This window comes from Trichomycterus rosablanca, chromosome 17 (genome assembly GCF_030014385.1).
Source record: "Trichomycterus rosablanca isolate fTriRos1 chromosome 17, fTriRos1.hap1, whole genome shotgun sequence".
Lineage (NCBI taxonomy): Eukaryota > Metazoa > Chordata > Actinopteri > Siluriformes > Trichomycteridae > Trichomycterus > Trichomycterus rosablanca.
Genome location: NC_086004.1, coordinates 24081173 through 24106795, shown reverse-complemented (window position 1 = coordinate 24106795; position 25623 = coordinate 24081173). Strand labels below are relative to the sequence as shown.

General features: G+C 41.6%; 1 protein-coding gene across 1 annotated transcript in view; it reads left to right on the top strand.

Annotated features, from left to right (window-relative positions):
* cntnap5l (contactin associated protein family member 5 like) overlaps positions 1–25623 on the top strand; it is a 144858-nt gene that overhangs the window by 40746 nt on the left and 78489 nt on the right. The window contains exons 2-3 of the mRNA XM_063012337.1: positions 2109–2216; positions 14970–15163. Coding sequence (XP_062868407.1) covers positions 2109–2216; positions 14970–15163 — 302 coding nt within the window. The remainder of the gene's footprint in view (positions 1–2108; positions 2217–14969; positions 15164–25623) is intronic.

Genomic DNA, 25623 nt, shown 5'->3' with positions numbered 1-25623 from the left:
CATGCATCAAGAGACCTTCTGTGTTATGTCCTATCAAACGTCTGTGAACAGACCTGAAGGAGGCAAATGCTAGCCATTTTAATTTGAGAGCCACCTGTCATGAAAAATGGGATAAACTGTTTAAATCCAGGTGGGAATGTGCTGTATGCATATACATAATTTATTTTGTACCTGCACATACCTGCACATACCTGCACATACCTGCACATCTTGGACCTTATATAATTATTCTAAATTTGAAACGTTTTATGTCAGAATAATATTTGAAACATTTACATTCCCGGACTCAGTACATTATACTATAATGTTGTATATCTGTTGTACAGTATATCTGTACATTTATAACTTTACATGTATATATTGAACAGATGGTGCTAGTTTGATGTAAGATTTATGTAAGTAAATGTGTGTTTTGTATTTAATGTGTGTTAAAACTGTGTGACTATGCACCCAAGATTTTCACTAACCTTTTACACCTGTGTTAATGTGACGTGACAATAAAAATGATTTGATTTGCCAAAGAGGATTCTATAAGGTATTGTATTTGTTCTGAACATGTTCGTGAATCAGAGATTTCAGTTTTTGATATTTTTTAAGGTTGCAAGCTTTAATGCTTGTTCCTGCCATTGTATTGATTGTCTTGCTAAAGGTCAGCAATGCTGTTGACCAGATGATATTAAAGTACAGAGAATGTATTAAAGGTTAATTCGATGTACATTTATTACAATCCAGTGAATTACCTTCTCCATTTTCAGTACAGGATCATGAACTTTTTACCACTGACTTTCACAAAAAACTGGGATTGGTTAGTGGGTGTGGGTGTTAGTGGGTGTGGGTGTGGAGACATGGTATGAAAGAACTTGAGGATGATTCCAATTTTAAATGCATCCTGTCATGGAAATACAGTACAGAATACAAATAAGTATATGGTGTGTGTGTGTGTGTGTGTGTGTGTGTGTGTGTGTGTGTGTCCTGCATCAGTGTTACAGCCAAGCAGTCTGAATAAAAATCATTTTAATAAACATACTGAACTCTGAGATTTGCTGCAGTTCATGATGCATTATCTTCCAGAGTAAACGACTCAAACAGCAAAACCAATAAAGAACCAACAAAGTTTTGATTTATTATGAATCAATAAGCTGTGTATGAAAATGTCAGAAGGCTTTGCTAATTAATGCTGTAATTAGCATTTGTTTGTCTCTGTGTTTTATCCTCACATTTTTACTACAACTATTGTTTATCTTCAAAAAGGTCAAAAACACTGATTTTGTAATGATACCAAGAGTGCAAATAATGTGTAAAGGGTAATTTGATGCATATTTATTCAAATCTGGAGAATAAACATCTTTATCTTCACCGCGGGAGCATTTACCAGTGAAAGGGTTTTTAAATCAGAGTTTACAATAAGTACTAAATGTTCAAAATGTAGAAACATTTATTATTCTAAAGATATGTTAATAAAAGGTAACATTAAACACATTTTATTTACATAAAAGTATAAATGTACATATTTATTAATGTACTAAGATGGGTTTGTGAGGCGTTTAACCTGTTTACTCTGTTTTGTGGGTTTCCTCTGGGTAATTCGGTTTCCCTAAAGCATAAAAAAGATGGATTGGCTGCTATTTATAGCCTCTAGGCATGTGAATAAGTAAAAGCAATGGTTTGCTGCTTGGTCCTGGGTGTTTTCTTGCCTTGCACCAAGTGGTTTCGGGTTGCATCAGACCCACCACAACCTTAAATAATGAAAAATTCTTTGTTTAATTTCCCCCAATTTTCCTCCTAATCTAGTCGATTGCATTACGCTTCCTCTCTACTGATGTTGACCTCCACTCCTGACTTAGGAGAGCTGTGACTAACACAAGTGTGCAGTACCAGCTGCATCTTTTCACCTGCACGAGACAAGTTCATGCGTGGATCAGCTTTGAGTATGGAGAGACACAGCCTGATCATGCATTATCCCCTGTCTCTGTGCAGGCACCATCAATCAGCCAGCAGAGGTCGTAATCGCATCAGTTATGAGGAATCCCCTCCGGCACCCAATTATTTTTCAAGCCTTGAATAATGCTCAGTGACTGTAAATGAACGATCTTTCTCTTTCTTTGTAGATTACTGTGAAGAAGCACTGGTGGCATCACTCCCTTCAGGCTCCTTCCAGAGTTCCTCAAGATCCCCTGACAGTTCGCCACACTTGGCAAAACTCAACTCAAAATATGGTAAATATTTAACTGGTTCATTTACTATCTGCACATAATACCTGGTACTTGTTTTAACTACATTTACATTTTCAGCATTTCAGCAGAAGGTCTTATCTAGAGCGACTTACAGAAGTGCTTCCACAGTAAACATTTCACTGCTTATGCATCCTAGAGCTCGATTACTGTTTTATTAAGCCCAAAGCTACAGCAGGTGTATTTGGTGTATAACTGGTTCTATAACCCCAGTTTTATCTCTGGCTGCCTGTTATACAACTCATTGATTGCAGAGTCATGCTGCTCATGACCTTTAAAGCTCGACATACTTTAGCTCCTTCATATCTTGCTGAACTCCTGAAGGCAGATCGTCCTTTCTGATCAGTTTGTTGATCCTGTTGAGACGGAACCCCTCTTAATCCTGATCATTACATTCAGCTCAGCCAGTTCATTAACCTCCTTCACCATGTGAAATTCAAGAGTGCTACAGAAATAAATACATAAAGCATTATTATTAATATATTTTGTATGCATTTTCCCCCGTTTTCTCCCAAATTAGCGTGCTGGGGTTTTCAATGGTGTCCAAGGACACCAATCCCGTCTTATTTATCCATACTCGTATTGCGTGTGAGGTCGGCTTCGTGTACGGAGAGCCACGCCTGATCTCTGCGCTCCTCCACTTTTTGTACAGGCACCCTGGGCAACCAAGGTTCTTACACACCGTTGATAACCCCACCTCTTAGTCCGGTCTTTCCCACCAAGCATACTGAGGCCAATTGTCTCTGCTAGATGGCGCCCAGCTGACCGGTAGCAGAGCTGAGATTTGAACCCAGGAGCTTAGAATCTTGCCAGCCCTATTATTATAATTACATTTTAACAGTATTATAAATAGTAATAGTGGAATTGAGTTCTGTGTAGCTACTGTTGTACTTTAGGATGGTGAATCTGTCACTAAGAGACTTTTGTGTTAGTATGAGATGACCGGAAGTATTCAAAAGCATTTTACTGGTTTAGTTTTACTACAAGCGAACAAATAAACAAAAAAACTAATGAAATGAATGTAATTAATAATGGGAGTTAATGGGAGGTGCCAGTGAAAGAGTAAGGGGTTCTGCTCATTCATACCAGGTTCTGATTGCTCCCTGTTTATTCTGTTTCTGCAAACTGTTCTTGTCCTGGACAGCACCAATGGCCTGTCATATTCCAACATTTAGTTCTCATTTTGCGTTTTCCCTTTTCTCTCCACTTTCCCTGTTTCGGGTTGCACATGTACTGTGTCTTTAATTTGTTACTCTGTCTCTAATAATTTGCCCACCTCTTATTTGCGATTGTCCAACGTTTTGTTAGCGGCCTTTTATCCGCAGTTTCATTCTACCTTGATTAAATATCTCCAAACGGGTTCTATTTCTTCTCTGGCAGGCACGTCCAGTCCCCCTTCCAACTCCATGTGCAATTTTCATGGGTTGTCAGTGTACCTGATTAGCCATGAAACGTTCAGCAGTGAGAAATGTGTCCTTGTTCAGAACAGCATTAAACAGAAGCTTTTTAAATACTGCAGGTGCTGTGCCAGCTCTTGAAAATATTGCCAGTCTGCAGTAGGTATCAGTTTAATGTCAGGTAATCTGAGTGTCTGAATGTCTGTCTGGTGACCTCTAATAGCAGGGCTTTCTGACTAAATGTGCATGTTTTAGTGGCCAGGAAAGCAGCAATAAAGGTACTTAGACTCCGGTGTGCTGACACATGGAGAGTGCAGAAGTGAGGTTATAGTAGTGCAGCTGCACTTCTTCGACTCTTAGCTTCAACGCTTAGCTTGCCGCTGTGCTGCGCTTTTGCCGCGTTGGGTGGCACTCAAAGTTCACCTGATTGAATTTTGACCCAGTTTGTCGCTGACCTTTTCAGAGCACCTCCAATGAGATGAACTGTTTGATATGACACGGTAAAAGTGACTCAGCAATACTAAAAGCAATACAAACAAAACTTAACGTGACTTGCTGTATTAAAACAATGAGTGAAATATTATTAGTGGAAAGATCTTATGAACAGTAGTGGGGTGGCACGGTGGCTCGGTGGGTAGCACTGTAGTAGTTACTGTCGAGTAACTATTGTTTCTGTCATTAATGTAACCAAAGTGTCTAAAACATGACATTTAAATCCTAATAAATAAATATGAGCAGTAATAATTAAGAGAGATTTAGTGTTCCTATGTCATTCTTTCAGTACATTAAACCACGTTAAGCTTTTTTTTTTTTTTTACAATAAGCGTTTTAGACTCTTGGAACAATTCCTCAGCACCCCGAGCTATAACACAAGTTTAAAAGTGAAACAGGAGGAAAATCCAGCTAAACACAGATAAATGTGGAACACTTTCAGAGTGGATTTGACGGTTATTCCACACAAATTCAGATTCATCTCATGTTTTACCGCACAGCTAAAACCAAGTGCTGTACAAAGTGTCAGTTTGTGCCGAGGCTCACGGTGAGCGAATCGCAAAACGCTTTCTCATGTGAAAGAGCCCTTACTGATCATCGGTTCTCAACCTCTTTATCATATTGACTGGAACTGCTGCCAAAATGCTCTTGCTTCCAGCGCCCATGCATAAATCTGAAGGAGTAGTACATCTATAGCTTATAATGGAGAGCCGCATCACCAAACATTTTTCGGTTTCATTCAGGAAACTTTACTAGAGACATTTTTATAGCCTTAGGGAGCTGAAGTTAGGAGATTGGCTAGACAAGGCAATCATCACAGTAGTGTGAATTTGATTCATTTGATTTTCATCAGGTGTTTTATGACCTTGGTCAGGCTCATTGCGGGGCCGGTTCTGACACAATGCAGGGATATTCTGACAGGGTGCCAATCCATTGCAGGGCTCCAGCTTTTCCCTCTTTCTTAGACATAGCCAGTCATGTGAGTGTAAATGTCCCGCTTGCTGATAGCACCTCACTCACTCACTCACTCAGTGTCTTAACCGCTTATCCAGTCAGGGTCGCGGGGGGCGGGGGTGGAGGGGAGGGGGTGCTGGAACCTATCCCAGCTTTTCAATGGGTGCGAAGCACACAGTAATACCCTGGACGGGGCACCAGTCCATCACAGGGCAGACACAAATACACACACACACACACCCATTCACCTATAGGGCAATTCAGTGTCTCCAATTAACCTGACTGCATGTTTTTGGACTGTGGGAGGAAACCTGAACTCCCGGAGGAAACCCACGCAGACACAGGGAGAACATGCAAACTCCGCACAGAAATGACCCGGAACGTCCTGCCTGGGGATTGAACCCAGGACCTTCTTGCTGTGGGCGACAGTGCTACCCACTTAGCCACCGTGCCGCCCTGATAGCACCTCTGATATTAAAACCCAGATCTCAGTGGTGGTGGGCTAGCATAACAGATAGCTGCCCCCCCTCCACTTCCCCCAAGAACCCTGAATTTAATACAGTAAATCCCAATTATGTTGCAAAATAAATGAGTTTTTTTTACACCACTCTCAAGTGAATATCCTTTAATAAATGGTATTTTGGTTCATTTTTAAATTGCAATTCTCAATAAACCCTCTGAGAAAATCCGCTTGCACATTCCATAGGTGGAGTTCACATTTCTGTGCAGTTATTAGCAAATCAGACCCTAAGTGTCTCATTGAAGTAGTTTCATTTTAATGCCCATAAAAGAGGCACTAGGATTTTATATGACTCTTATTAAAATGAAATGATGCATTATCAATAATGTAACAGTCTGTGTATCTTCAGACTTCTAACTTTCTGTTCTGCACCCGTAATCGTTACCAATACGAAGCACTTTAACGTTTTGCAATGTTAAAGACAAAGCAAGACATTAAAAGTTGGCAAGATGGAAAAAACGCTGGCTTGTCTGAATTCACAATTCGAAGCTAGCATACCTAATGACTCTCATTACTGAAGCACATGTCTCTCATTAGCACATTCTCTAAAGGCTTCTGTTTGTAATGAAAGACCTAGATAGAGTAGTGAGACCTTTGTTTATCAGCAGCCGTAAATACATTTTTAATTCATAAATTATTCAATTTGTGTTTATTAATCATGCATAATAATCATATGTAGCAAGTTTTCATTAACAGCTTAATGACATGTTTTCAGAAAAAGTAAATATTTTCATATAAATATATACTGGTGCTGGTCATAAAATTAGAATATCATGAAAAAGTTGATTTATTTCAGTAATTTCATTCAAAAAGTGAAACTTGTATATTATATTCATTCATTACACACAGACTGATATATTTCAAATGTTTATTTCTTTTAATGTTGATGATTATAACTGACAACTAATGAAACCCCCAAATTCAGGAAAAGATGTGGTAGAAAAAAGTGTACAAGCAATAGGGATAACCGCACCCTGGAGAGGATTGTGAAACAAAACCCATTCAAAAATGTGGGGGAGATTCACAAAGAGTGGACTGCAGCTGGAGTCAGTGCTTCAAGAACCACCACGCACAGTATGCAAGACATGGGTTTCAGCTGTCGCATTCCTTGTGTCAAGCCACTCTTGAACAAGAGACAGCGTCAGAAGCGTCTCGCCTGGTGACTGACTGATGGACTCCATGCCATGCCGCATTGCTGCAGTAATCCAGGCAAAAGGAGCCCCAACTAAGTATTGAGTGCTGTACATGCTCATACTTTTCATGTTCATACTTTTCAGTTGGCCAACATTTCTAAAAATCCTTTTTTTGTCTTGGTCTTAAGTAATATTCTAATTTTCTGAGATACTGAATTTGGGGTTTTCATTAGTTGTCAGTTATAATCATCAACATTAAAAGAAATAAACATTTGAAATATATCAGTCTGTGTGTAATGAATGAATATACAACCCCTGGCAAAAATTATGGAATCACCACTCTTGGAAGATGTTCTTTCAATTGTTTAATTTTGTAGAAAAAAAAGAAATCACAGACATGCCACAAAACTATCATTTCTCAAACTGTCAACCCTCTGGCATTAAGAAACAATAAAAAAAGAAACAAATATAATAGTTGTGGTCAGTCACAATTGCTTTTTTTTAGATCAAGTAGAGGAAAAAAATATGGAATCACTCAAATCTGAGGAAAAAATTATGGAATCATTAGAAAACACTGCACCATTATTACTTTGTTGCACCACCTCTGGCTTTTATAATGGTTTAAACTCTATGAGGCATGGAGTTAACTAATGACAAACAGTATTCTTCATCAATCTGCCTTCAACTGTCTCTTGCTGTTGCCAGATCAGCTTTGCAGGTTGGAACCTTGTCATTGACCATTTTCTTCAATTTCCACCAGAGATTTTCAAATGGATTGAGATCCGGACTATTTGCAGGCCATGCCATTGACATTATATGTTTTCTTGAAGGAAAGTTTTCACGTCCTTTGCCCTATGGCAAGATGCATTATCATCTTGAAAAATGAAGTCATCATCACCAAACATCCTTTCAACTGATGGAATAAGAAAAGCGTCCAAAATTTCAATGTGGACTTTGGCATTTATTGAAGACCATCTCCCCTGTGCCTTTACCCGACATGCAGGCCCATATCATCAACAACTGTGGAAATTAACATGTTTTCTTTAGGCAGTTATCTTCATAAATTTCATTGGACAGACACCAAACAAAAGTTCCAGCATCATCACCTTGCCCAATGCAGATTCGCGATTCATCACTGAAGATCACTTTTATCCAGTCACCCACAGTCCACGATTGCTTTTCTTTAGCCTACTTTAACCTTGTTCTTTTCTTTTTAGGTGTTAATGATGGCTTTTGTTTGGCTTTTCTGTATGTAAATCCCATTTCTTTTAGGTGATTTCTTACAGTTCAGTCACAGACATTGACTCCACTTTCCGGCCACTTGTTTCTCATTTGTTTTGTTGTGCATTTTCTGTTTTCAAGACATATTGCTTTAAGTTTTCTATCTTGATGCTTTGATGTCTTACTTGGTCTACCAGTATGCTTCCCTTTTACAACCTTCCCATTTTGTTTGTACTTGGTCCAGATTTTAAACACAGCTTACTGGGAACAACCAACATCTTTTGCGACATTCCACAATGATTTATCTTCTTGAAGGAGTTTTATAATCCTCTCATTTGTTTCAACTGACATATCTTGTGTTGGAACCATGATTCATGACAATCTGCTTTGTGCAACAGCTCTCCGAGGTGTAAGCACTCTTTTTAAACTGAAGAATAATTAGCAAATCTAATCTGCTGCAGATGTTTTGTTTTTAAACTGCAAATTACAGAGTGATTCCATATTTTTTTCCTCTACTTGATCTAAAAAAAGCAATTGTGACTGACCACAACTATTATATTTGTTTCTTTTTTTTATTGTTTCTTAATGCCAGAAGGTTGACATTTTGAAAAATGATAGTTTTGTGGCATGTCTGTGATTTATTTTTTTTCTACAAAATTAAACAATTGACAGAACATCTTCCAAGAGTGGTGATTCCATAATTTTTGCCAGGGGTTGTAATATGGTAATGGAATTACTGGAGTAATGGAATAAAACAGTAATGGAATTACTGAAATAAATCAACTTTCATGATATTCTAATTTTATGACCAGCACCTGTATATACACACCGATCAGCCATAACATTAAAACCACCTCCTTGTTTCTACACTCACTGTCCATTTTATCCAGCTTCCATATAGAAGCACTTTGTAGTTCCACAATTACTGACTGTAGTCCCTCTGTTTCTCTGCATGCTTTGTTAGCCCCCTTTCATGCTGTTCTTCAATGGTCAGGACTCTCCCAGGACCACCACAGAGCAGGTATTATTTGCATGGTGGATCATTCTTAGCACTGCAGTGACACTGACGTGGTGGTGGTGTGTTAGTGTGTGGTGCTGGTATGAGTGGATCAGACACAGCGATGCTGATGGAGTTTTTAAACACATCACTGTCACTGCAGGACTGAGAATAGACCGCCAACCAAAAATATCCAGCCAACAGCGCCCCGTAGGCAGTGTCCTGTGACCACTGATGAAGGTCTAGAAGATGACCAACTCAAACAGCAGCAGTAGATGAGCGATCGTCTCTAACTTTACAACTACAAGGTGGACCAACTAGGTAGGAGTGTCCGCCCTGAGAGTGGACAGTGAGTGGACACGGTATTTAAAACTCCAGCAGCGCTGCTGTGTCTGATCCACTCATACCAGCACAACACACACTAACACACCACCACCATGGCATTGTTACTGCAGTGCTGAGAAGGATCCACCACCTAAATAATACCTGCTGTGTAGTGGTGCTGATGGGGTCCTGACCATTGAAGAACAGGGTGAAAGCAGGCCGGCCTGTTTTGTGTGTGTTTGGATATAGCGGGAGTGGTCTGTTCTAGCCTTTTCTTCATACTTTTTAACTGGTTCAGAAGCTCCTGAATAAAGACTGCTTCCTTCTGCAGTTATAAAAGAGCAGAAATGCCTCGTTTTCCCTTGCCAGTGCCACAATATTAATCCAGATTAAACCCCATATTGAAGGCATTCATACCTCTTTGCTGTGATCAGCATTCAAACAGCAGTGCTTTGCTTTAATTATAATTAAACTCATATATGGTAATGAAGTCTAATTCGTTGCCCTGCTTCTCTCAGATGGTTGGTTATCAGCTGGGCTACGGTACGTTAGGCCAACCCTTCCATTGCCCCCAGACATCCCCTCACTTTCTGTAATGTAGGAACAGCGGACATCTCCTACAGTCTGAGGTCAAACCAAAAGCTTGAAATCATCATTCATCTCCGGTGAACATGCACACAAAATGCTGGCTCTTCTCAGCAGAGCTGTTCCTGAGGGCTTCAAGCTTTGCCTTCTGCTTTCACTTATACAAAGTGATATCATTGATTCTGATTCCTTCCAACCTCCTAAAATGGTCAGAATGTGAGTCAGCCTATTAATAAATAGCCCTAACTTATTTAAACGAATGCATTAACCTGATCAGGGTTGTATTTTGTCCACCCATCAACAGAACATTTAAGTGTCACCAAAAGTTTAGAATGTTTACACTACAAATGATCAAAGTGTAGCACATATGGAAATAAAAAGCCAAGGTGCCGCCAAGATCACCCCAAAATTGCTTTCTTGCTTTATTCCACTGGCACACCAGCACAGAGATTCTGAACTTCTCTTGGCGTCATCGGTCGTCTGGGTGCCATCTAGCGGACTTAATTGGCAGTGCCTGCAGGGAGGGATGACCGGAATATGTGGGTGGGAAAAGGGTTCCGTTAAGGGCTGTGCACAGGTCGGAGGCGTGAGCAGCAATGTACCCACCTCAACTGCAAAAAAAAAACTGGGGATCCCCAGCAACAATTGGGATATACGTATATATATATATATATATATATATATATACAGGGGTTGGACAAAATAACTGAAACACCTGATTTTAGACCACAATAATTTATTAGTATGGTGTAGGGCCTCCTTTTGCGGCCAATACAGCGTCAATTCGTCTTGGAAATGACATATACAAGTCCTGCACAGTGGTCAGAGGGATTTTAAGCCATTCTTCTTGCAGGATAGTGGCCAGGTCACTACGTGATGCTGGTGGAGGAAAACGTTTCCTGACTCGCTTCTCCAAAACACCCCAAAGTGGCTCAATAATATTTAGATCTGGTGACTGTGCAGGCCATGGGAGATGTTCAACTTCACTTTCATGTTCATCAAACCAATCTTTCACCAGTCTTGCTGTGTGTATTGGTGCATTGTCATCCTGATACACGGCACCGCCATTGGATGCACATGGTCCTCCAGAATGGTTCGGTAGTCCTTGGCAGTGACGCGCCCATCTAGCACAAGTATTGGGCCAAGGGAATGCCATGATATGGCAGCCCAAACCATCACTGATCCACCCCCATGCTTCACTCTGGGCATGCAACAGTCTGGGTGGTACGCTTCTTTGGGGCTTCTCCACACCGTAACTCTCCCGGATGTGGGGAAAACAGTAAAGGTGGACTCATCAGAGAACAATACATGTTTCACATTGTCCACAGCCCAAGATTTGCGCTCCTTGCACCATTGAAACCGACGTTTGGCATTGGCACGAGTGACCAAAGGTTTGGCTATAGCAGCCCGGCCGTGTATATCGACCCTGTGGAGCTCCCGACGGACAGTTCTGGTGGAAACAGGAGAGTTGAGGTGCACATTTAATTCTGCCGTGATTTGGGCAGCCGTGGTTTTATGTTTTTTGGATACAATCCGGGTTAGCACCCGAACATCCCTTTCAGACAGCTTCCTCTTGCGTCCACAGTTAATCCTGTTGGATGTGGTTTGTCCTTCTTGGTGGTATGCTGACATTACCCTGGATACCGTGGCTCTTGATACATCACAAAGACTTGCTGTCTTGGTCACAGATGCGCCAGCAACACGTGCACCAACAATTTGTCCTCTTTTGAACTCTGGTATGTCACCCATAATGTTGTGTGCATTGCAATATTTTGAGCAAAACTGTGCTCTTACCCTGCTAATTGAACCTTCACACTCTGCTCTTACTGGTGCAATGTGCAATTAATGAAGATTGGCCACCAGACTGGTCCAATTTAGCCATGAAACCTACCACACTAAAATGACAGGTGTTTCAGTTATTTTGTCCAACCCCTGTATATATATATATAAATCGCTTTTTCTATAGCAATTTATTTTTATTGCACCATTTCAACAGCTCTGTGACTTCGTTGATCACAAGTAGTCGTAATAAATATCAGCTGGGAAAAAGTCCAATTTTTTTTTGGAATTGGAAACGATTATTGCAACTGTCAACAGTAATTGCTGTCCAAGGTTGGTTTCACTGCTGTTTCTGTCCTTTGCACTCAGTACCGCTGACACCCAGAATCTTGAGATGTTACAGAAATGTCACAAAGTATTTCATCGGTTTGTTTTATTTGGGAGAAATCCAGTAAGTGCCAAGAGATGGACATTTAAGGACTGTTTTATTTTAGAGGTTCATAATCTTGGTGTAATATAATATTTTGCGTATCGAATCCTATTCATAATAGCGTCAAGTACAACAACGATGTCTGAAGAGCCACCTTACTCCACACACCCCACAACACAATGCTGTTCATAAAACTCAAAGGACTTTATTCTACTCGTTGTTCTGATTTGTAATCTGTCGGCAGAACAGGGTAACTGCTGAGAAACTGCTAATTCTGCCTCCTAGAAAAGCTAGAAGCAGGGCGGAAATATACCCTGGTCAGGGCTTGTACCTTTAGCACCGGTGTCCCTGTGTTTTGAACAGGTGTTAAGCAGGCCATTGCTGCGGTCAAAGCCTGTTAATCCTGTAAAGGTTAAAACCATAAATAAACAACAGGACTTGACAATACAAATTGCAGAATACATTTGCAAAGAATAAGGACGTGCAGGCTTAGACCGAGGCCCAAAACGAGGACTGGCAGACATAAACAAAATCCTTAGTCCTGTCTTTGACTCTGTATTGGGACCTAAACATTCGATGCGGCATTTGAGCCATCAATACATACTGTCTTTACACAGAAGAACACTTGCAGTATACAGTTTTTTGGTTCAGAATTAGTTTTACCTGACAAGGTTGGTAAATAGATATTATCAGAGTAATTTTATACCATTATTTTATGGAAAATGCACTCCTTTTCCAATACATTGTTACATTGTATATAGTATAAAAAAAATCGTAAATGTATAAACAGACATATTAAAGATTTCCAGTGTAAAGTGGAACAAGAGTTTAGTGGTTTTCAGAGGTGTAGACCAGGCCGTGTTTAAAATGCATCTTAATAAATCATGAATGACAATCAGAAGGTTGGATATTGTGTTCCATCTTGGCTTCACATCAGCATTATATAATAATGACCTTAATTTGCTACAATGTCACAGTCATTGCAGTCACTGGTGGGGGCAGGGCTTGAACCAGCAACCTTCCGATCACTAGTTCATTACCTTAAACATTGAGTTACCACTTCCCTAGCCTGGGTTCCATTCCCAGTTGGGGTGGTCCGGGACCTTTCCGTGTGGGGTTTGCATGTTCTCTCTGTGTCTGCATGGATTTCCTCCTACAGTACAAAGACATGCAAGTGAGGTAAACTGGAAATACTAAATCGTCCATGACCTGTCCATACCTGCTATGTCATGATTGTAACCGAAGTGTGTAACACATGATGGTAAAATCCTAATAAATAAATAAAATAAACCACTTTCCTAGAAGCAGACATGGATCCAAAAGTGGAGATGTGAAGCAAGATCTGGAATTGATCTGAAACTTGGGCTTGAGATTGTAATGGACCAAAGCCAATTATCAGTCCCTGAGCTCTGTCCTTCAGCATCAGCATCCATAACTACATCTGTATTAGGCATTCATTGGACATTTCCTTGCTGCCATCGGAGATCGATGGTCTGCAATAGCTTCTGTATTTAACTGAGTGCATTATGAAGTTCAGCGAGATGATGTTTTGTGGGTTGGAAGAGAATAATAGTTATTACTTCTCAAGGGAGTCTTGACTTGTTTTTCATTTTCATTAAATTCACATGCAGTTAAATTCATTTGCAGCAACTGGGGAATGAGAAGTAGATGAAACGTGCAGGAACTCCTACGTCTGGCTTTAGGAAGTGCTAAAAAACAAATATGACTGAAACTGGGAAACAAGGCCAGTGGTTGGCACCGAGTGCTGAGCAGAGGCTGAAACTCCTAAACCTGGTTCACAAGCGTCATATTTATAATTACAGCATTAGGCAAATTCCCTTGGGTTGGTGTATATTTAAATACTTAGTAAACAGGTTAATCCTTAGTTATTATTTGGAAGACATTTATGAAGAGATACTTATCCAGTCTGGAGACAATCGCTCCACCAGTGTGCCCATACAAAAAGGGACCTTGATGTTTGTCCTCCCTGAGTCCCTTGTGTTGAGCCCAATGTACAAAATGGAATTTTCAGGGTGAGTCAAAATTATGTTGTAGTTCTACAATTACTGACTGTAGTCCATCTGTTTCTCTACATACTTTTTTTTTAGCCTGCTTTCACCCTGTTCTTCAGTGGTCAGGACCCCCACAGGACCACTACAGAGCAGGTATTATTTGGGTGGTGGATCATTCTCAGCTCTGCAGTGACACTGACATGGTGGTGGTGTGTTACTGTGTGTTGTGCTGGTATGAGTGGATCAGACACAGCAGCGCTGATGGAGTTTTTAAATACCTCACTGTCACTGCTACATAGTCCACCAACCAAAAATATCCAGCCAACAGCGCCCTGTGGGCAGCGTCCTGTGACCACTGATGAATATCTAGAAGATGACCAACTCAAACAGCAGCAATAGATGAACGATCATCTCTGACTTTACATCTACAAGGTGGACCAACTAGGTAGGGGTGTCTAATAGAGTGGACATGGTATTTAAAAACTCCAGCCGCGCTGCTGTGTCTAATCCACTCATACCAGCACAACACACACTAACACACCACCACCATGTCAGTGTCACTGCAGTGCTGAAAATGATCCAACATCTAAATAATACCTGCTCTGTGGTGGTCCTTTGCGGGTTCTGACCATTGAAGAACAGGGTGAAAGCAGGTTAAAAAGGTATGTAGAATCTTAGGTAGGGCCTTATTTATAACTGAACTATCTGGTGAGTGTACATGTACCTTATCACTGTTCATAAACTTTTAACTTTAGCTCCAGCACTCAGAAGTCTCTTTATTGACATTTAAAGATAAATCACAGACAAAAGTATTTTAGTAACACAACTTCCACAAAGTTTCTTTGCTTTTGTTTTTGAGAACAATATTGACCATCTTCCTTGTTTACTCCATAGGCAGCGGTGGATGGTCTCCAGACATTGAGGACCGTCGACCCTGGCTGCAATTGGATCTGAGAGATCGTTTAGAGGTGACAGCTGTGGCCACGCAGGGCAGATGGGGAAGCTCAGACTGGGTGAGCAGCTACCAGCTGCAGTACAGCGACTCAGGTCGAACATGGAGGACCTACAGGCAAGATAATATGCCGTGGGTAAGTCCTCAACTAAATCAGCTATAATGAGCAGCTCTGTACCCAAACAGTCACTGTTACATGGCTCACAGTTCATTCCTACACAGCATTTTCAGATCTAATTGCAGCCGGGGTTGAGGTTGACTGTCTTCTTAAGGTGACACTTACTACAAAAAATGCTGCATTAATTGCAAACCAGGCCTTCTCATCTACCATCTGTGCCTGACCTCACCAATCCAGGCAGCACATTCCCAAGAAGACATTATCTGATGGAATGCCCTCCCAGAAGCACAAAGGCTGTCATAATTACCGGCCACAAGATGCACATGGTTTTGGAATTGGATCTCCAGCAGGCTTATTCAGTCAGGTGTTTGCTGTGGGGATTACAAGCCACCTGGAAGTGCTTCATTCTGCTTAGACCATGTCAGCCTGCCCTCAATCACAAACTCTGTCCAAGAACTGTTATAACAGGCAGAACTTAAGGAAAAAGTAGTGATTGAAAAAAGGGTGCAACTTCAACTAGATTCTGTTGCATTAAACAGTATATCTAATTAGTTCATTAGTTAGTTAGTTCCACATAATTACTGCAGAGTAACACATTGGCTGCATTCAAAATCACATACTCCATACTGAACAGTATGCGACAGCATAGGCAGCCATTTTTGAGTATGCAAACACAGCACACTGCGGCCCAATCATCTATCCCATAATTCAACTGGAGCTGCAAAGGCGTTTAAAGCGGAAGAAGAAAGATGGCATAGAGTCTGAGTAAGACAAACATTAAAAATGTTATGATTAAAGTACAACCCTGAATAACGTTATGAGTAGTTTTGTGAACAACGACAATTAATTTTGTCTGATTTTAAAATTGTTATAACTGTGACGATGTGACATCATTCATCATGTGACGTTGGTAAGATGGCTGACGTAGTACGTACGAGGTTGCGTGCATACTGCATACTTGCGTACTGAAAGAGCTTACTGCTTTACCAGCCAAGCAGTGCGCACTGCCTCAAATTTGGTACGTACTGTTTAAGCGATTTCAGACGCAGCCATAGGGAAAACCTAGTGAGCTGCCTTGCTGCCTTGCTGCCTACTGCCTACCTGGGCAGCTCCTTAAGTAGTGAGGATTCAAACAAGACATCAAACTCATAAGGTAGATTATTTAGACGCACTACTTTGACAGCAGTTACATCACCGCATTTGCTCACCTACCTAACACAGTTAGCCTCAGGCCATTCTAACCAATGGGTTGAGGTGGCACAACCCGCTAGCATGCCAGCTAACGTCTTTCTCCATGTACTGGCAAGCTTGAACTTGAAAATAAATGACACATGTACATCTTTATACAAATTTAAAGTCAGTGTGGTTTTATATGGGTGTGTGTGTGTGTGTGTGTGTGTGTCTGCCACGACCATAATTGGATAAGCGATTAAGACAGTGAGTGAGTGAGTGAGTGAGTGAAGTGAGTGAAGTGAGTGAGTGAGTGAAGTGAGTGAGTGAAGTGAGTGAGTGAAGTGGGTGAGTGAAGTGGGTGAGTGAGTGGGTGAGTGAGTGAGTGAGTGGGGTGGGTGGGGTGGGTGAGTGAGTGGGGTGGGTGGGTGGGTGGGTGGGTGAGTGAGTGAGTGGGGTGGGTGGGTGAGTGAGTGAGTGGGGTGGGTGGGTGAGTGAGTGAGTGGGGTGGGTGGGTGAGTGAGTGAGTGGGGTGGGTGAGTGAGTGAGTGGGTGGGTGGGTGGGTGTTTGAGTGAGTGAAGTGAGTAAGTGAGTGGGTGAGTGAGTGGGTGGGTGGGTGAGTGAGTGGGTGGGTGGCTGAGTGAGTGGGTGGGTGGCTGAGTGAGTGGGTGGGTGGGTGTTTTAGTGAGTGAAGTGAGTGAGTGAAGTGAGTGGGTGGAGTGAGTGAGTGAAGTGGAGTGAGTGAAGTAAGTGAGTGGGTGAGTGAGTGAAGTGGAGTGAGTGAGTGAGTGGGTGAGTGAGTGAGTGGGTGAGTGAAGTGGAGTGAGTGAGTGAGTGAAGTGAGTGAGTGAAGTGGAGTGGGTGAGTGAGTGAAGTGAGTGAAGTGGAGTGAGTGAGTGGAGTGAGTGAGTGAAGTGGAGTGAGTGGGTGGGTGAGTGAGTGGGTGAGTGAGTGGAGTGAGTGAAGTGGAGTGAGTGGGTGAGTGAGTGGGTGAGTGAGTGAGTGAAGTGGAGTGAGTGAGTGAAGTGGAGTGAGTGAGTGAGTGGGTGAGTGAGTGAAGTGGAGTGAGTGAGTGGGTGAGTGAGTGAGTGAGTGAGTGAGTGGGTGAGTGGGTGAGTGAGTGAAGTGGAGTGAGTGAGTGAGTGAGTGCAGTGGAGTGAGTGAGTGAGTGGGTGAGTGAGTGAGTGGGAGAGTGAGTGAGTGGGTGAGTGAGTGAGTGAGTGAAGTGGAGTGAGTGAGTGAAGTGGGGTGAGTGGGTGAGTGAAGTGGGTGGAGTGAGTGAGTGAAGTGAGTGGGTGGAGTGAGTGAGTGGGTGAGTGGGTGAGTGAGTGAAGTGTAGTGAGTGAGTGGGTGGGTGAGTGAGTGAGTGGGTGAGTGAGTGAGTGGGTGAGTGAGTGAGTGAGTGGGTGAGTGAGTGAAGTGGAGTGAGTGAGTGAAGTGGGGTGAGTGGGTGAGTGAAGTGAGTGGGTGGAGTGAGTGAAGTGAGTGGGTGGAGTGAGTGAGTGGGTGAGTGGGTGAGTGAGTGAGTGAAGTGGAGTGAGTGAGTGAGTGAGTGAGTGAGTGGAGTGAGTGAAGTGTAGTGAGTGAAGTGGAGTGAGTGAGTGAGTGAGTGAGTGAAGTGGAGTGAGTGGGTGAGTGAGTGAGTGAGTGAGTGAAGTGGAGTGAGTGAAGTGGGGTGAGTGGGTGAGTGGGTGAGTGAGTGAAGTGAGTGGGTGGAGTGAGTGAGTGGGTGAGTGAAGTGTAGTGAGTGAAGTGGAGTGAGTGGGTGAGTGAGTGGGTGAGTGAGTGAGTGAAGTGGAGTGAGTGAGTGAGTGAGTGAGTGGGTGAGTGAGGGAGTGAGTGGGTGAGTGAGTGAGTGAAGTGGAGTGAGTGAGTGAGTGAAGTGAGTGAGTGAAGTGGGGTGAGTGGGTGAGTGAGTGAGTGGGTGAGTGAGTGAAGTGAGTGAGTGGGTGAAGTGAGTGGAGTGAGTGGGTGAGTGAGTGAGTGAAGTGTAGTGAGTGAGTGAGTGAGTGAAGTGGGGTGAGTGGGTGAGTGAGTGGGTGAGTGAGTGAGTGAGTGGAGTGAGTGAAGTGTAGTGAGTGAGTGAGTGAGTGAGTGAAGTGGGGTGAGTGGGTGAGTGAGTGAAGTGGAGTGGAGTGAAGTGAAGTGGAGTGAGTGAGTGAAGTGGAGTGAAGTGAAGTGGGGTGAGTGAGTGGAGTGAGTGAGTGAGTGGGTGAGTGAGTGGAGTGGGTGAGTGAGTGAAGTGAGTGGGTGAGTGGGTGAGTGAGTGAAGTGAGTGAGTGGGTGAAGTGGGTGAGTGAGTGGAGTGGGTGAGTGAGTGAGTGAGTGAAGTGAGTGGGTGAGTGAGTGGAGTGGGTGAGTGAGTGAATTGAGTGGGTGAGTGGGTGAGTGGGTGAGTGAGTGGAGTGAAGTGAGTGAGTGAAGTGAGTGAGTGGGTGAAGTGTGTGAGTGAGTGGAGTGGGTGAGTGAGTGAAGTGGGTGAGTGGGTGAGTGGGTGAGTGAGTGGAGTGAGTGAGTGAGTGAAGTGAGTGAGTGGGTGAAGTGGGTGAGTGAGTGGAGTGGGTGAGTGGGTGAGTGAGTGAAGTGAGTGAGTGGAGTGAGTGAGTGAGTGGAGTGGGTGAGTGAGTGGAGTGAGTGAGTGAGTGAAGTGAGTGAGTGGGTGAAGTGGGTGAGTGAGTGGAGTGGGTGAGTGGGTGAGTGAGTGAAGTGAGTGAGTGGAGTGAGTGAGTGAGTGAGTGTGGTTTCATTTACATTTAAAAAGAATAATTTCTCTTTCGTTTAGTATCACTTAGAGTTAAGGCACCCTTAGTAGGCACATTTTAAGTTATTCAGAAATGTAGACATGCCTTCTCGGTAGCGCAGGACGATGTAAAATGCGTATATGTAGAGAGATCACTAGGCCTTCAGACAGACCAAAGACGTGTAACGTCCCTGCTAAAAGGAAGCATATATAATCTCTCACCTCTGCACATGGGTGATCTGGTAGCCACTGTATAATGTAAGAACTCAGCTAGTAAGTGGATAAAAAAGAGGAACAAGAATCATCTTGATGGGGTACAACCAGACCCGGACCGTGTGTCATTTGAAGCTTGCTAGTTCTCCGGTTCTTGCAGTCTTTCTCTCATCACTAAATCACTTCTTTCCTGGGGAACACCGGGGACCTTTTTATTTTAATGAGTCAAACCGAATGTATGCACAGGATTGAAATTTTAATTGGGATCAGTTTCTTAAGTGTTCCTTTTCAGCTCTAAATGCTTGAGCCAGAGTGCCATTGAAACCATGACTTGTTTGTTAATTAGTACAATGAATGGCTCGTGAATTTGCTCAGTGATTTTTTTATAATTCATTAATTATATAATTAATGCATTATTCATTTGCATAATTCATTAATTACACTAGTGGTTGCCGAGGAGTGTTTTAATACTGAGAAGGTTAACAGGTTCAATTGACTCTAAAACCCTTCAATCAGGTACCGTTGCAGTCAGATATTTACATACACTTATCATGCTGATCTTTGGATTTCAGTCATGTTAATGTGATGTTATGATGTTTGCTGAGAAGGTCTGTCACAGTTGCATATCTAAATTAATTCCAAAGTTGTTTAATAGTGTCTAAATTAGGGTTTTGTGCAAGATACTGGAGTTCCTGTATTTCCCCTATCATGTCTTCATGGACGCACCCTCTCAAACTTGTTGCTCCAAAGTTGAAGCCCATTGTTTATTTTAGTTCACTGATTTTATACAGGTTGGCACAGTGGCTCAGAGGGTTACACTGTCACCTCACAACAAGAAGGTCCTGGGTTCGGTTCCCTAATGGAACGGTCCCGGTCCTTTTAGTATGAGTTCATGTTCTCCCCTTGTCTTTGTTGGTTTACTTCGGGTGCCCAAAGACGTGCAGTCAGGTTAATTGGAGCTACTCAAATGGCCCTGTGTGTATGTGTGTGTTTGTGTGTGTGTCTTGTGTTGGACTGGTGATCTGTAAAGGGTGTTTCTCATCTTTTACCCAGTGATTTGTACCCACCGTGACCCTGAATGAATGACAATAAATGAATGAATGGATGATTTTATATATTTGTTAGTAATATGTAATAATCATGTGATTGTTTATGGTTTTCAATTAAAATGTCCCAACAAACTTATTGTCAGGTGTCCACATACTTTTAGTCAAATGGCTTAGAACGTTCTATAATGTCATTCAATTTTGTACTGTAGCCTCCTAATTTCATGTTACTGATTATGGTTACTACAGCTTGTGACTCCTCTGTGTCCATACAAAATGGTCTAGTTTGGCCTCAGCCTTCTTCTCAGAAGCATGTGAGATGACAAAAATGCGTCTATGTAGAGAGCTCACTAGGTTTCCTGACAGACCCTGTGAGATTTAACTGCTGGCTGGTGTAAAAGAAGAAGGTGGGTGGTTGTCTCTGACTATCCTTGCCCAGCATAAGGTGGTTGAGGCGGCAGAGGAAGTGCAGTGAGGTTTTATCGCTGGTTTGAACTTGTGTGACCCCAAAATATATGTAGGTTTTATGTCGTAAGTATAGTTAGGATTTGTTATGATTACGTTGGGGTCTGGCAACCAATAATTTAGCCAGAAATGCGTTCGGTTATGTTTACTATGACGCTCACTTTTGCTTTTGTTGTCATTTTTCAGTTTTCCATTTTAGACCACAAATAAAATGAATAAAAAATCATGTTGTCCACACACTTGGAGACGTCAGTAAAAAGATCCATTTCTTTACACTGTACATATAAGCAGCCGCTCTGGCATTTAGCTAAGACGTGTTAAATCTTTCTGACTGAGGTGTCACTGTATACCTGAGTGATGCCAGTGAGCCAGGTGGTGACAGATTAGAGCAGTATGCATACTCCAATGCCATCTGTTTGATGCCAGTGTAAAGACGTTCACTCTGACAAACAAACCACGCTGCCCATTACCCAGGAGCCAGCTTGTCTGATTTGCTTATCAGCTTGCATTTGTTAATGAAATGAAACTAGTAAATCTCTAGATCGTTCAAAACACAAATGCCAGAGAAACGTCACTTGGATGTTGTATGAATAGGGCTATACTAAATTCCTGGGAAAATGTGCTTAATTTGACATCCCTCGTTTTTGAAAACGTTTTAAGAACGCTAGAATACACAGCACAGCTCACCTTAACAGTTGAATGTAAAACTAGAACATCCAACGACGTTGTGAAGCTTTGTCTCAAATACGAAAGTACTCGTCCGTGTCTACCTGCGTCCACAGAATTGGTTGGGAGTTTTCCAAAGTCAGTTACCCAAATTGTGTGTTCAGCTGCTTTAGACTTCGACATCTTGGACATTCTGACTAACCGATTGCTAACTGAATTGCCGTAGGATTGCTACTGAAACAGACTTTTCTGTGCTGTAGTGTGCTGACAATGTTTGATGTATGTGTTTACGTATTGAGTGCATTCCATAATCAATGGAAAAGTGTGCTTCTCTACACACGTGATCATCTCTCTGTAGTCTGTGCTACACCTCAAAAGAACAAGCCAGTAAAGTATTTAGCTCCCAATAGTTTGTCTATGTACAGTTTATTTTTTACTTTATCAACTCGGCAAACTTTGAAGACGCTCGATTGCACTAGGATCACCTGATAGTCCAAATGTGAGGCACTTGATGCTACATGAATGAAAAACATTAAATCGCTAAACACAAACCTTAAATTCTGAATTTTATAACAATTTGCATATTACAGTTGCATAGGAAGCGTCTCATTTCACGCTTCGTGATGCGATTTTCACAGTCAGGTAGGGCCTGACGTATAAGGCAAGAATATTCCAGGTACCCCCAAATCTAAAATGACAAGTGCTTTTAGATTAGTTAAAAACACTGAAACGGCTTAGTTAAAAGATTTTCAGCCTTTGAGTTCCTTCACACCAAATGGATCAAATTACTCCCCCCCCCCCCCCCCCCCCCCCCCCTCCCCCTAATTTCCCAATGGCATTTCCAGTTTCTGATTGCGAAAACAATGCAGCATGCATGACCCTCAATGTGATCAAGGAGGGCCAGATCACCATGTCCTCTATGACATGTGTCCAATCTGCAACCACTTGTTATCACCTGCCAGTTTTGGGTTCCCACACAGAGTCATATTACGTACGGAGAGCCACGCTAAGCTCCATGTGACTGTCTGCGTGGGTGTGGTACAAGCAGACAAAAAATTTGCAACAAAGGAATTGCTTGCTAAACTTTAGGTACATTTATCTTGCTAGGAAAGCTAATGCATGTGCCGCATCACCATGCAGCACTTTCTGTACTAACATTAAGAGCACTTTAGCATTGTGTGTTTTTATTTTTGCATGTTTAAAAGCACAAGCTCTTAAAACACTATAATCCTGTGTGCCGATGAGTGTGTTCTCAGTGTGAGCATCGTGCACTAATGTCTGATTTTGTACATGGCCCAAATCCAACCGATGGCAAAAGTGCTGTGTATCACTGAAGCTTGAAAGTGGGGGTGGTGTGGGTCATGCATCAGTCAGCTTTCTGGAGGTTTTGTTCTACTTTTCCATTCTTCTGCTGCCTTGCTATTATTGGAATTGCACATGGATTTCACTGAGACCCCTAAAAAGGGGAGCACGGATATTATTATCATTATCATTATTATATTAGGATTATTATAGATAATACTATAGTTATAATAATTATTATTATTATCAGTGTTGTTATTATTAAAATTATAGTATTATTATTATTATCATTATTATTATTATTGATAATATAATTATAATTATTATTATCATTATAATTATCATTATAATTATAATAATAATAATTATTATTATTATTGATAATAATATAAGAATGCTATAATAATTATTATTATAGGTATTATTATTATTATTGTTATTAATATTATTATTGTTTTTTGTTGTATTTTTTAAAGTAAATATATTAGAAAATGTATTCTATGTTTTTGGAGGGTTTCATGCCTGTAGGACTAGTTTAAATGTAAGCCTGGGCACCCAAGCACTGCAGCGGGAATTTCCACTAGCACACCAGTGCTGGGATTTTGGACACTTTTTTGTATGGACGAGCAAATCCACCAAAGAATAGGCCAATAAGAAAGGGTAGATGGACTGCACACAGTGTCAGGCAAATATACCCTCCTCAGACACAGTTGTGGTCCCCAGCAACGGAAGACTTATTGGCTACACTAAATTGGGAGAAAAAGGAAGAAAATGCATCAATAAAATAGTGTAAAAATTAAACCTCATACCCTGCCAATACATTTAATTAGTTGATTATACTCATGTAAGAAATTTGTAGCTCTTTTCAAGTACTCCACAAGAATAAATAGCTCATTACTGTGTGAGATCTATTAAACGGTTTGAGGACCTTTAGTGCATTATTAGCCTATCAATTTGGTTCTTAAAATGTTTATCAATTTGGTCATAACAGGCTACCACAGTGGCCGAGGTCTAATCTTGAGGGCTACACACAGCTTTAATATAAATAGAAATAATAAGCCACCAGAGTGCTGCAAATGATTCACAAACTGCAGCTTAAAACCCCACTATAGCCCGTCCACAGAGAAATGTCAAAGATTAATCAAAACACTGCAGATACCTCAGCGCTTGGTTTAATCTGTGGATCTATTCTTAATCTTAGTGGGAGTATACAAACTATATTTTTAGACAAGTTGGGAAAGTTTGAAAAACGCAATAAAAAGAAGAATCTATGATTTTGTTCTGAATATTTAACTGATAAAAGTAGAAAGAAAAAGTTTAAATGCTTTTACTGTTTAACTTCATTGTATTTTGTAACTATAGACACATTTAGAATTTAATGCCTCCAACACATTTTAAAAGAGTTGGAGCAGGGGCAAATAGGAATAAAAAAGTTTATTGAATATTAAAGTTAGTGTTTTACGATAAGCAGGTAAATTGGTAATTAAAAATGAATAAAAATTAATTAAAAAAAATCTAATCTACTTTACACAGTTTGCACCATAGGGTGCACCTAAACATCTAAATGTAACATATTTGGATAAAATCACATGCTTTATGTTATGAGTAGCGGAGAGGGAGGACCCAAGACGCGGAGATAAGAAAAAATAAAGATTCTTTATTTTAATAAATGACAACAAAACAAGGAATAACATAAAACAATTCGGGAACCCCGAACGCTGCCGAAGACTCTGGCTCTGAAAAGAAAAGAGAAGCAAAAACCGGAACCAACTTGTAATGGAAGCGAGCCACGAACCCCGGTAAGCGCTATAAAGCACGGGGAAGCGAATACCTCGGCGTTAGCTTTAGCCGAAAGCTAGACGGCAAGAGCCGGAAAGAAAGTCCCAGCGTTAGGACTGCACCCAGTCGCACCAGCCAATCTACCCAAACCCTAACTAGTACCTCGGGCCTCCTGACCCTACTCCTCCAACCGCCTACGGCGCCTGGAGGTACCCACTAGACTGAAGGAAAGAAAAAGCGGCTGGAGCAATGCAGCCAAACGCCGGCATGAGAACAAAAGGTGCGACGCCGGCACACTGGCGACGCCCACTTATATAGTAAGCGCGCAGGTGCCGGTCGTTCGCCCTAATCAGCGGGCTTCCTATATGAAGCCACGCTGCTCTTTGTTCTGTAATGTCTGCGACGCCGAGGACAGGTGGTAAGTCCGTCAGACGCCGCAGACCCCCTAACACTTTATGGGAGTTCTCTCACTTTACTGACCATTTGGCAGCAGACTGTTAGTTACAGGCATCAGTCTTTTCTTAAAATAGAATAAAAGTTGATTCTTTAAACCATTTTATTTCCCTATTGCTCAGGGTTCCAGGATTTGTGCTCTTTACACCAGTTTGTTCATCATACAAATTTTTTCTTTAATATTAAGCTTACTACATTTTTTGTTTATTTATTAAGACAGGATTATAGATGTGGTTATTATTGTGTCCAAAATGATTTGGACAAAAGGAACTGATGTATAAATCCAAGACTTCATTGACTTGTGTCTCTATGCTGGCAGAGAACATGAAGGTTATTGAAATGTATAAATACCTTTGGGTGCACGGGGACAGCAGACTGATCTGGATGCATAACACCAGTGCAGTTTACAGAAAAGGTCATTCCGTGTCTGCAGCAGGATGCTCTAACAAACGGGTGTGTCTGGTGCCATATTTTCTGCAGAAAATGGCACTATAGAAAGCAAGCAACATGTCCAAAGCCAAAAAAAGATAATTTCAACCAACCTGGATACCGTGCAATTAGATTTTAGGAAAGAATGCTGCAAAAAAAGGACTTGGACCCACTGATCCAGCCTTGCTGTACCAGTGTACCACCTGCACAGATT